The sequence below is a fragment of the Parasteatoda tepidariorum genome, chromosome 11 (genome assembly GCF_982258835.1).
Source record: "Parasteatoda tepidariorum strain Cologne lab strain chromosome 11, Ptep-v5.0, whole genome shotgun sequence".
NCBI lineage: Eukaryota > Metazoa > Arthropoda > Arachnida > Araneae > Theridiidae > Parasteatoda > Parasteatoda tepidariorum.
This window is the reverse complement of record NC_141765.1, coordinates 87,008,316-87,021,874: the sequence shown is the minus strand read 5'-3', so window position 1 is coordinate 87,021,874 and position 13,559 is coordinate 87,008,316. Positions and strand designations below refer to the sequence as shown.

Here is a 13,559-nt window from a genome sequence, read left to right as displayed (position 1 = left end):
AACATTATTTACGTACATTTTGTTTATCATTAAAATAAAAATATATATTATAATTTATCATTTGTTAAAAATAGGAATTATAAATTATTATTTAGTTATAAAATATTCAATTTTTTTTAAAAAATAACATTTTGATGAATATAAATAACCTAATTTAAAAAAATTAAATTATTTTTTAATATTATTATAAATATATTTCATAAAAAATATTTCTTAAAGGTAATTACTGTTAGTAAATTGCATTCGCGTTACTTGCAATTTCTTTATCTCTCTTGTTTTATAAATGTTCTTTTCTATCAGCAGATGGTAGTTCTCATAATTTTACCTTAATCACTTTTCTAAGAACTATCATTTGATATCAAAAAAACCTTTGAACTATTTGTTTTAATAAGCAAAAAAATAATATAAATTGATTCTGTACCACTCAGACAAATCTAGTCTTCCAGAGTTAAAAAGGGTAAGAGATCAATTAATTGATTTTTATAATTAATGATTAGAATTAATTAATTTAATTAAATTTGATCAACATACAATAATAATAAAGTATAAAACCCAAAAATATATTCAATTTAATGATTCGTTAATTGCTTTTATTTTTATGGAACGATTTGTCTTATCCTTTTAATATTGTGATAATATTAGCGAAAATGTTCTTATGTCTTATTCACTTATGTCTTATGTCTTATTTAATAAGAATATAACTTAATTGAGAGAGTAGTTTTTTTTTTTTTTTTTTTTTATCTTAAGAAGTTCATTTTAATAAGAAGTTTGGTTTATATAAATATAATCTAACATTATTTTTTAGATACTTCTAAGGGAAGAAATATGTTGTCATTATTTTGCCTCGTTTTAGTTTGTGGTAAGTTGGTTATATGTTTTTCATCTGCCTTTCTCTATCTTAATTAATTTTCTTTTTTACACATTAGTTTGTGAAAACATTAACAGAAAATCGTATTTTTGCGTTTTAATTTGAAAAAAAAAAGTTAAGTGAGAAGAAATTAATAATTTATATATTTTTGAAACTAAAATTTCTATTTAAATTCTGAGTTTAAGAAAGTGCATGGAAATTTCTCCCTTGTGCATTGGGTGATATAGAGAGAATTGGGGTTGAGTACCCGTAAAGGATATCGCTTCTATCCTGAACAAAAATCTGAGTTAGAAGTTCAGAGAGAATTTTTCAAACTAAGTGTGAATATGCCCGACATTAAAAATGAAAGAAAATTTTATATTATTAATATAATTCCTTATCAATAGAAAACTGAACTCCAAACCTATTTAAGTGTTTTACAAATATGAACAAATTGACACGAATAACAATAACTAGACTAAATATTCAAAAATTAGAGATTACTGAATTTAACTCATTGTCGTCATTTTGTTACTATAGTACATACAGTTCCAATGAAAAATGTAAATATACTTACTTATCCTCTTCGTGCCGAACTGGCACAGTTTTTTGCTCCACACACACAATTGTCCTTGGTTAGGCAACGTGCTTCTTCGCATCCAGTTAATCCTGCTGTACTAAAATCTTCTTTAGTGCATCTTTGCCATGTTAGTCTCTGACTCCCTCTTTTTCTCTTTCTGTTAGGCTCCCATGAGCTTGCAACATTTACAAGATTGTTTGTATCTGTTCTTAGTATATGGCCGTGCCATTTCCATCTTCGTTTTAAGATTTCTTCACTAACAGATGGGATAATAACTTTTGTTACAAAGTCTTTATTTGTTATACTATTGGGCCAGAAGATTTTTAGTATTATTCTTAAGCATCTATTTTGAAAAGTTTCAAGTTCAAGTTTCAAGCCAGCATTCGGCACCATACGGAAGAATGGAACGCACGGTAATAGTGCTGATATATTTTCAAATAAATGAACTAAATTAATTACCAAATGGTAAGTAAAGGGAACAACGAACCTTTAGAATGCAAAAAATGAAAATTTTTTATATTTTAAATATTTTATTTTTATATAGATGTCGGGTATACTCCCACAAATTACCGCACTACTAAGTTTTACTAAAAAGATATTGACAATTTAGTGTGTTATTAATCAATACACGAGTAATTAAACCAGATAAAAAGATAATATTAATTTTTGAAATGTTTGGTCATAAATAACGTTTAAAACAAATGTGGCATAAATGATTTTCAACGCTTTAGTTTAAAATAAAAAAATATTGAAAAAATAACTCTTTGTGTTTTAATAAAATCTTATGAAAATTAATTTTTTATTTATTTATTTTGTTCTGTGAACGCATCTTTTTGAAAGCATTTACTGTTACATTTTTCTAAACCTTATTTGAGATCATATTTTTTCTAAATTGATTTTTTTTCTTAAAAGTTTACCGCAAGCAAATTATTTTTAATTAGGTGTAATTAAAAATGTGTTTTAATTAATAGGTCAATCTTTCATCCATTACTTGGCAATCTTTTTAATGAAACTTGGTACATTAGGTCTCTTGTATATCTAATCCATATAGGTGACTAACAATTCAATTCAAACTTCATTATTCAATCTAAATAGTCCTATAAAGCAATTTCTTATTTATTGTACTAAAACATACTAAACATTTTTGGTGTCCAAAAGATGAGCATAACTGATATTCCACTGAGCAAGAATAGCGGGAAACGTTATACAAGCGAGGGTAATATTGTTATATCTATAAGTTATATATATGAGAAAATATTGCAAAATAAGGGTATCAATAACTTTTATTATCCAAATAAGCAATTTGAAAGAAAACAACGCTAACTCATTGTTTATACTTTAGTGAATCAATTTCCATTAAGGCATCATTTCGTAGCTTAATAAATTCTATAGTTACATCTGGTAGCCACGCACTGATTGCCCATATGTGTTGTGAGAATGTGGAAGAGTTGTAGTCTTAAAGAGTGCCAAGCACTACGGAAAGCTCCTTTCTATTCTGGAACATAATTGATGGGTGAGGAAGGAATGCAGTTTGTCTCCCAAGTATATACTACACATTTTCAAAAGAATTAAGATCAGGGGAGTAAGCAGGCCACTGAAGGCGCAGGATGTTTTCTCTTTCGAGGAAGTCGTTGTCCACACCATCGCATAGTGACTAGGCGCGTTATCTTCCATGAACTCTTGGTTGACCTTGTACTAAGTGTTGAGTAATATCTCCCTTGGATTAAAGCCTCTGTCACTGTCTTGAGATCACATACTGAGGATCATTCAGAATTTCAAAAAAATAATAATAATAATAAATAAAAATAAATAAATAAAATAAAATTAAAAAAAATTGGTTTGGGATCGACAACATTCCAGCATTTTAATATTTCTCCTTTTCAAAAACATGTCCATTCAACATTTTTGTGTCATCCTTCGGTCATTTTGATTATTTAGCAAGCTCCTTCGCCTAGCATCTGATATCCGTAAGGCACGTGAATCGGTTTCTTGATTTTATACTCTTTTTGTCATGCGCCCATCTTTTGAACATACCGATATGGACTGAAATGTTTTGTAAATGCATATTTCAAACAGTGATTCTCTACAAGTAAATTTGAACATTTTGACTTTTATTCATTCGCATTCTTCCACATTTAACTTTTAGGCACCAGTGTAACACTACCTTGGAGTTCAAGTATTTGTTTTTTTTTAATCTGGTTATTAATTGGTTGCAGCTCTTTTGTCAAGAAATTTAATTTTCTTTTAAAACAAAATATGAAAAGATAGTGCCTGAAAAGTATTTTCATAAATTTTCAAGCAAAATTTATGTAACTTTATACATTTGTTAGTCAATTTAATATGTTTTGATTAAATATGAATTTAATACATTTTTTCATAAAAATAAGCGCATTATACTTTTTTATAAACTCACATTTTTTCAAACTATATCTACTAATTTTTACAAGTTTTACTGAAGTGTATAACTTATTATTGTTTAGTGAAAAATGATTGTTATAACTGTGACTGTAATAAAAAATTAAATTTTATCTTCTTAAGTATATAGAGCTTAATTTGAATTTTATTTTATAACACATTAATAATATTGTAGCAATCTTTTTGTTTAAGCGAAAAATATGAAAATTTACGAAGTGAAAGATTTTACAATGGGCAATTTGTTAAATAAGTAATGAAACTTAAGTAAAATATATTTCTAGTTTTAACAATATAGGGGTTCGGACAAATGAGTAAGTTTTCGAATTCTTACGTTAAATTACACGTAGAAAACCAATTCTGGTAAAATTACCATATTTGTATAGCAATGACATTTCTGGTAAAAAACAAAACAAAAACATAATTCTGATAATAAAACTGAAATATCCGTAGTAATAAAGCCAAAATATAGAAAAGACCAAATAATATTTAAACTATTTATTTGGTAATTTTTCCGTTCGTATTAAAACGGTTTACCGGAAATTTTGGTCTTCTATATTTTGGATCTTATTTGTCTTATTACACATTTAGTAAAAACGCAAAATTGTAAAGTAAATTTAACCAAATAAATGATTTTTATGCCATGTTCTGAGTTATCATGATAAAATTAACGCATGCTTCCAAACAGCATGGTGATAAAACGATATTTTATAGTCATTTTTACCTTAAGTTAATATCAAAAAATTACCTTACTTTTTGGCTTTCTTATAGAGCCAGAAAATGGTAAATTTTACAATATTTTGGTAAAATTTACCGTGCAGAAAGAATAATTTTAGTTTGAAGAATGTGTTCTTTATGTTGAAAAAGCACTAGAATTACGTATCCAAAGAAAGGAATTAAAAAATACGCAAAAGAAAAATAATTTTGGGTTTCGCAGTTGTATGGGTCATATCCTTGTACACTACATTTTAGGTGATGCATTCAGTTCATTTTTTGATTTCGGTAAAAAGATATTTAAAAATGTGATTAGTTTTTCATATCGTCTTAAATTTATACAACTCGAAGTATTTTCTATTTTGCCTTAAACAATTTGAGTAACTCACTATGCTGGCAATTATGAGATAAAAATCTTTCTTTCTATGAATTTATGTTGCTATTCATGTAAACAAAAGAAAATTTATATATTACTTGATTCAATGTTTCTGTTATTTAGGGGATTGTGTTATTTACATTGGATGTTTTGTATAATAAATTTTTAAAAGTCTTGTCCAAAAATGTAGAAATAAAAAGACAAACTTACTAAACACTCAGGAATATCATTTCGATATTAAACCATATTATCGGACAAGTTTGCTGCAACCTTAATAAACTGTTAAAATAAACCTTGTTTTTGCCTAAGTTTTGTATTATGCTTCATATTATGTATCCATGTTATGTAATCAAGTTCAAAAAGCATAACAATATGGTTCATTTTGCAGAAAATATGAACGATAATATGGCACGACAAACTCCAAATTTTCTTCTGTAAAGCATGCACACTATCAGTCACAAAACAATACTTAAGTGGGAAAAAAAAGATTAAATTTTTCTAAATCTAACGAATTATCGTAATATTACGAAATCATATTCAAATCGTCTAATGCAATTTACTTGTTTGATTAAGTCGAAAAGAGGCACTGCTAATCTATGTTAAATAGACTGAAAAGAAAGTTGCGCAAAGATTGTTGATTTATCAAGATCAGTGTTAACTTATAACTTCAATTTGCAAATTGTTATTTTTATCTAAATATGGATTTTGCTTTGGTTAGTGACTACCAAACCGAATCGGTTTTTTCGTGTTATTTGGTTTGTGTGTTAGGATATTATTTATTAGTTTTTGCCAATTATTTAATTTGATTTGATTATTAATGTCGTGTTAGAGTCACACTATTTGGCAGTTGAAGACAAATAACAATCCATCCATAGTGATGATTCGAATACGATACTGATGTGTGTGCAGCTATTTTACCACTACAACTTAAGATGGTTGTAATGTCCCAAAAAATATTATTTGAATAAAAAAAATTAACCAGCAAATACTCATTTCCGAAAGTTTAATTCGCAAAGATTTTTTAAATTTTAAATATATTTTCTTTTGGAAACTCGCAAGTGCGTAATATAAATATTTCTGAGCTTATTTTTATTCTTGTTGTGCGTATGTTTTTTATGTTATCTTACTCAACAAACATTTATTTTGTGCTTAAATATTAAAAATTCCTATTTTAGGTGGCGCCTTGGCTGCACCATCTGGAAACCAGTACATGGATAATGTACTTCACACAACTCTTCAGAATGTTATAAAAAGTGAAAAGTTGGATCCTACGCATCTTCCTGACTACACTTTTGAGTATACAGATAAAATCTTCTTTACAAAAGTTCACGGGAAAGCTGAATACAGCGAAGGTTCTCTGAGTGGATTGTCTCAAGTTATAAGGATTTCAGAATGCCAGGGACCAACCAACATATCTTCTGTCACAGTAATCAATTGCACTCTATCCTTCAATATGTTACAAACCAGTTACAAAGGACGAGTAAAGTATGGAGTTCTTCCTAAAGTAACCATTGACGCTAATGGCAACACCTCCAATGCAATTGTAGATGTTTCAGTTTCCAAAGCTTTGCACGATAGTAAAGCTACTTTGAGGTCATACAAAGTCCGTCAAGTTCGAAGATTAGATACACATTTTACTGGATTAGGTCCTCTTAACAAACAGATGAAAGTTCTTGAAGAAAACTACAAGGGCCGGGTGACACAAGAAGTGATCAATGTTGTTCAGAACAGATTCCAGTATGCCCTTAACTTAGCTGTTGGACAAGTGCCAATGCCTCTTCGTTAAAAATAGTTTTATGCCAAAAAGCATTTTATAATAGACTTATATTTTGTATCACTTCAAATTGTTTGCAAAATAAATTTTTTTCAATAATTTTTTGAATGGACGTCTATTTTAATTCAACTATATCTGAGAAAAAAACAACACAATAATAGCATTTAGAAAAACAACAAAGACAACTGATTTAGAAAACCAAGATTAAGCAAGATATGATCATAAAAGAAAGTTAAAGATAGTTTTCCGAAGAGACGTAATAGTTTAAAATGTAAAGAGGCTTTTCAAAAAATTACATGATTTTTTAACATTCTCTTTACATTTTAAATTGTTATGTCATTGCACTGTTCTATTGCCAACAAAAGTAAAACATCTGAGATACCTCAGCGCAAGCATATATAACAATACATATATAACAAATAACAATGTGTATAAGATTTCTCTGATAATTTCTCTTCATAATAATATTTATCCTGAATAATTTACTTGCTCATTGGTTACAATTTTACTCATTTCCTAATTTTTTTTTACAAATATTTTATCTCAGAAATCATATATTAAAGCACGTAATATTTCTCCTGAATAAATTGATAGCTTATTAGTTTCACTTTTAATTATTTCCTATAGGTGAGAGTAAGGTGAAACCAGGTACTTCGATTTTTTCGAAATTAGTTTTTTTTTTCTAGCGGATTAACTCTGAATTTGACCTAACTAGTCAAGAAGAAGGATCTACCATATTGGCATGCTATTGTTGCTCTTGTGTAGTTTTACTTTGTCAATTCTATAATGTTCTTTTGTTTTAAACTATTTTTATTAATTGATCATTACAACTGTAAAAATTATTTCTTATCCTGATTATTATACGTTTACTAAAGATTCAAACCCTTATAAGGAATAAGAATTTTGCCCAATAAGCAGCACTGCTGTTCGGTTCGTTTCGAGATTCTCTGCTTTCGAGGTAAGACCGGATATCTCCTCTCCCCCTAATGTCTCCCAACCAAGCTCAGCCCACGAAAGCTGCAGTGCAGCGGAGGAAGAAGACAATTACATCCAAGACTGGACAAAGGTTTTACAGGCCTCAGTACAAAATTTATTCCGGGGTCCTGTCCTCATAACGCAAAAGGCCTTATTTTTTTATTTAGTAGAATGTTTAAAGATCTCTTATATAAAATTAATAATTTTATATAGATATAAAAAAATTCTCTGCCATTTTCTTTTGAAAACACATTGATAAACACTATATTTTTTGTAAAGACCTTTGGCCGGGCCCTCAGCCACTCTAGGTCAACTGTCCCTCTCTTTTCTTTCTTCTCCCTTGACAATAGCTTTAACTGCATCACATGTACATTACATGCATTCCTTCTTAAATTGTAAGATGAAATAGAAATATTCGTTGTTTATTTACTGAATTTCTAGTACTTCAAAATTTCCCATAGAGTTAGCATGTGAACCTGGTTTTACCTCACTAATAGAGTAAAACCGGGTAATTTGAATTTTTCTAGAAGAAAATATCATTTATAAAGAAAGTAGTACACCTAGTGTAGTATAGTAGTACACCTAAATTTCGAGAAAGATATATATGGTATGCAACTAAACAATGTTAAATCAGACAGATTTTTGGTCAAACAGGCCTTCAAAACTTATCTCACCCGGAATTACCCCACCTTTCTCTCTAAATATTTATATTTAAAAAAAAAATTTTTTTTTTTAGAAATCAATAAAAATATCAATGTTAAAGCATCTTTAATAGTTACTTTTGCCCATACCGTAAAATGCTTCTAAGTGAGACAATAAGTAAAGAAGTGACAAAATTTTAACAAATATGGTATTTTGCCTAAGATTAGTTGATAATAACATCATTATTTGTTTTTCAAATTAAATCTTTTGAAAGGCCATGAGCTATGAAATAAAAATTTAATTAAAAAAGTAAAATAAAATTATAGAAGGAGAGCAGTTGTGACGACAAATAATAGCAAACTTTTAAACTGATTTGGTTGCAAAAAAAATCATTAACCTGTAATCTGAAAATTAATTATTTTTCACCTGTTTGTACTAATAAGAGGTCATATAAATGATAATTCCTATTTGGTTCAACTGGTGGTCCTTTTCCTATTCAATCTAAAATAATTTATAGTGGCAGAGAAAACTAAAGGGCAAAGTTTTTTCTGAAAAGAAAGTTCTATGGAAAAATCTATTAAATATTTCGTGTAACCTTAATATATAGCTACATATATGTATGCAGCTTAATATACAATGATATATATATATATATATATATATATATATATATATATATATATATATATATATATATATATATATATATATATATATATATATATATATATATATATATATATATATATATATATATATATATATATATATATATATATATATATATATATATATATATATATATATATATATATATATATATATATATATAATTTATAAATTTATTGCTTTCAAAATATCTAATTGCACGGCTTTAATAGTTTAATCGTTGTAAGAAAAATAAATTAATAAGGAGAAATGAGTAGAAAAGTCAAATAATCTAATGAATAACCTATGTTATGCTATCTCCGTCTTTTTAATGTTTTCAATTAAATGTGATTTTTAATACTTTATCTTATTTCTTTTAATAAAGTTGTGGTCCATGGCTGGCAGAGATCTGCAATGCATAATATTGGGTTAGAAGATTACAGAGAGGGATCAACTTTAAACTTTTATAGAAACCATAATTTTCCATAGATTTAATTTCTTTAAGTGATTTTTAAAAATTAAAAAAAAACTGAATACATATTCTTTAAATATCATAAAAATAATGTATTTCTTAAAAATATTCTTTAAATATCATAAAAATAATGTATTTTTAAAAAATATTTTTTAAATATGATTATAATATTTTTAGCTATTTTAAAAATATTTTTTATACTAACAACTTTATTTATAAAATTAAGTTTTTAATTTTAAGTTTTAATGATTTTTTACGTGATTTTATTCTAATTTGATGAATAATTTAAAAAAAGAAATATTTTAATCTTAAAGATTTGCATTGCGAAATAAATATCTTAATGATAAATGAACAAAAATTGAGACTTTCTGAGAAAAAAATTGGAAAAGTGTAACTTCAACCGACTTGAGAAATATTAGCAATAAGTAATATTTAAGTAAAAAAAAACATGCTTACATTTTACAAGAATTTTGAGATCTTATAATGCTGAGGATTGATTTTTTTATTATAAAGTTCCAAGAATTATATCATTATATTTGCTAATAATTAAAAATTGAATGGAGCACTGAGTCTTATTGATTACCAATTAAATATGTTTAAAGTTGAATGAAAATGACAGAAAGAAATCTGGTTAACCAAGGTTAGTTTTGCTCATTTTGGGCGAAATATAAGTCTTCGATTATTGCAATTTATTGTAACACCTTAAATCTATTTCCTTCTTATCTAAAAAGTACTATAAGGGTCCTCAAAATGATTTTTTTCTTATTCCAAATCTTTAAATATAGATAGTAAATCGATATTACTTTTTAAAGATAAAATGTTTTTTAAAATCTTCCAAACATGATATGAAACAGATGTTATTGAGAGCAAAGAATGTAATGTCTGTTATCTTTCTAGAAAGATGAATTTCATTATTGATGGCAAGTAAACATGTTTTTGAGTATCAAATAAACCTTAAAAAAATTCAGGACGGTATTATATATTTTGTTTTTTGTAAAATAATTTTTAGATTTCATAAGTTAATCGTAAAGTGAATAAAAAAACAAAGACCTTGTGAAAATAATATGTGATTTGGTAAATTGCATGTTGTTGTTGTTTTTTTTAGCATGTGTTCTAAAATAAAAATAGGAAATCAAGATCTTACTAATAAAGTTATGTCAAATAGGAAATAATTACACAACACTAATATGGTTTAAGTTGCAAAAGCTTGAAAAGTGTATAAAAAAGTTTTACAGTGCAGTAACATTTGTTTAATAAATTCCTCCAGAATGTCTGAGGCCACTATTTTTCCCATCACAAAGTTAAGCCAATATAACCATTTATCCAGTTTTTTTCCTTGCTAAATAAAATGTACACGTACAGTGCGAAAAAAATAGTGCAACTGAATGATTTTTGTTGTAATGTTTGAATATTCATATGGTAAGATGCAATCTTAATGGTTCAAAGATCTAATCTTAAATACGTGAGCCGCAATAGCTCAGGGGATAGAGTGTTCACCTTCCAATGAGGTTCGAATCCTGGAGATGGCTGGTTGTCACGAATTCGCATCCACCTTGCACCAACTACAGTGCTGATGTGAAATATTCTGAGTGGTAGACGGATCATGGGTTAAAGTTCCTTTGCTGTCAGGCTAACCGTGGGCGGATCTCGGGGTCTTCCTCTCCGTGTAACGCAAATGCGAGTTAGTTCCATCAAAAAGTCCTCCATGAAGGCAAGTTTTTCCGAATATTTGATACAGGAGTTCCCTTGTCTTCTGTACCGGGTTCAAAATTACAAGGCTACGGAGTTGAACATTAGTAGTCGTAAACCCAAGAAATTGGGTCGGCTGTTCAATGACGATTATAAAATTATAAATCTTAAATACGTTAAGTTGCTTATACAGGCAATAATTTTAGGCACAAAATCAGATATGAGATTTGGATTCTTGACCTTCAAAATATAGGGTGGGGGTAGCCGCACTCTGGAAAATATGTTCAATATAGGTTAATCAGGAGCGTCAAGAGTTTGGACCCCTTAAATACTACTATTGGCATATTTTGCCATATCTCTAAAAGCATTCAACCTTTTTACTCCTAATTATAAAATTCGTTTGACCATAGATCATTCAATAAAAAAATACTAATAATTATCTTTTGTTATTTAATTCGAAAAATAAAATATTCGAAAAATTGAATTGTAAGGTTAACAAAGCTTAAATTATTTTCGTCTTTGAGTTTCAAATGATTAAATACAAAATTTTTATGATGGTTCAGATTGTTTATATTTTGCAGTTTGTCCTTTAAAATAAATTAAAAATATATATACCTTCTAATTCAAGTATATCTTTACTTATCTTTAAATTAAGCAATTAAAATAATTCATTATTATTACAAATTACTTTTTGTTTGGAATTATCTTTGAACAAAAACTTTTTATAATTATGTGCAAAAAGTTTTAATTTGCTTAAGTTCTTCCAGATTTCAGAGATATGGTGAATATATATCCTGGTTTTTCTGCTCATTACACAGTGAGCTCATTACACACACATTTATGAGTCAAGTTGAAGAACTGGTAGAACAATTTAAAGAAGGACATTACAAAATGCATTCATTGTAGCGTGGAATTTACGATTTTGAATCCTTTAATGAGTCTTGATGTATCTTTTTGACAAGGATATCTTTGTGTTATTGTTGTTAAATTTTACAAGGGCTTATCAGCTGAACTTTGCAATGAGTACACAAATCTGCATTGGTATGTGTAACAATAAATAATAAAATTTAAATAAATAAGTATTAATGAATACATATAAATATATATAAATATAAATAAATAAATAAATATAAGTTTGCAGCGTGATTCAAACCCGCTACCTTTAAGCTATAGCTTTGGTATGGTAGGACAGCCTGATACGTAACAGTTAAATTACTGATTCAGTTCAGTCTTGTTCAGTCATTTGAATATTTACAAATGCACTTTTTTTTCTATAGTTTTAAAGGTCGTTGGCAAATGCTAGCTTATAGTTTACATAGAAACAAAAAAATAATTACTGACAGAGAACTAATTTAAGCGTTTATTAAATAAAATAGAGGTTATTAAACTGAACATTTCGCGCTACTTAAAATTATACTAAAACTGTTAAAATTATTGATTTTTGTTTTGAAAAATTATCTGACTTTATCTATCAAATTTACAACCAAACAGCATGGTAATAAAACCATATTTTATTTGTAATTTTACCATAAGTCATGATCAAAGTATTGAAAAAAATCATCGTACTGTTTTATGTTTCCTTAGCGACAGAAAACACGATAAATTTTACCATATTCTAGTAGTGTTGACCATACTGATTTTTCTCAGTGTTTGTGAAATGTTTAAACCAATTTAATAGTGAAAAAATTAGATAGATTTAGAATAATTTTGCATCAAATAATATAAAACATAACGAAAATTTAAAAAATGAGCTGATACAACTAAATATTTAAATGAAATATATATACTGTTTTTGATTTACCCCTTCCGGGCTGATGAAAGGAAAAAGAAGCGCTTTCTCAGGTCTGCAAGCTCTGAAAGTATACGTAATAAAGAATACGTATATGTACTATGATACGTACTAATATGAAATGTAATACGAGATTACCAAATAACATCAGGTTCGTGTGGTTTTGGGCTGTTAGAATCAAAAATGCTCGTTTCATATTTGATACCATAGACGTGAATGGAAAAATCACGTGAATACGTATATTTGATCAAAGTCCTGAATGGTTCATATTATAAATTTGATTACAATAAATGGTAATAGGTTGTTAAGCGAATTAACAAAACAGTGGGTTATGAGATAAAATGTTCGCAACTTTATAAAATTTACTATAACGACTGGTTTTGATTCCCAATGACTAATAAGTCTGACTGAACCGCGATGGCTCATGGGATAGAACAGTGGTTACCAATTGGTGGCCTGCGAATCCTTTTTTTTTTGTGGCCCACGAACTAAAATATATTAGTTGTCATTTTTTGGGGGACAATTTTCGTAAAAAATCTATATGGGTTTAAAATACTTTTCACTTTAAAAAGAAAACCTAATTTCTTCGTTTCTGTAAATTTAACATACCAACGGTGCAAAACATTTACTTCTCAGGTTTT

The 13,559-nt window shown here is 27.6% G+C and overlaps 1 protein-coding gene across 1 annotated transcript; it reads left to right on the top strand.

Moving 5' to 3' along the window:
* The first annotated feature begins 358 nt into the window (after window positions 1-358).
* On the top strand, window positions 359-6,802 carry LOC107450400 (uncharacterized). Its single transcript, XM_016066186.4, has 3 exons — window positions 359-457; window positions 806-859; window positions 6,105-6,802. The coding sequence occupies exons 2-3, from the start codon at window positions 826-828 to the stop codon at window positions 6,713-6,715; spliced, it is 645 nt and encodes a 214-aa protein (XP_015921672.1). The 5' UTR covers window positions 359-457; window positions 806-825; the 3' UTR covers window positions 6,716-6,802.
* Window positions 6,803-13,559: the final 6,757 nt, after the last annotated feature.

Excerpts from the sequence above, each read along its gene's own strand:
- LOC107450400 (XM_016066186.4), top strand. The coding sequence starts at position 826 with ATGTTGTCATTATTTTGCCTCGTTTTAGTTTGTG. Across the intron at positions 860-6,104 it reads TTGCCTCGTTTTAGTTTGTG|GTGGCGCCTTGGCTGCACCA; the intron begins GTAAGTTGGTTA and ends TTCCTATTTTAG.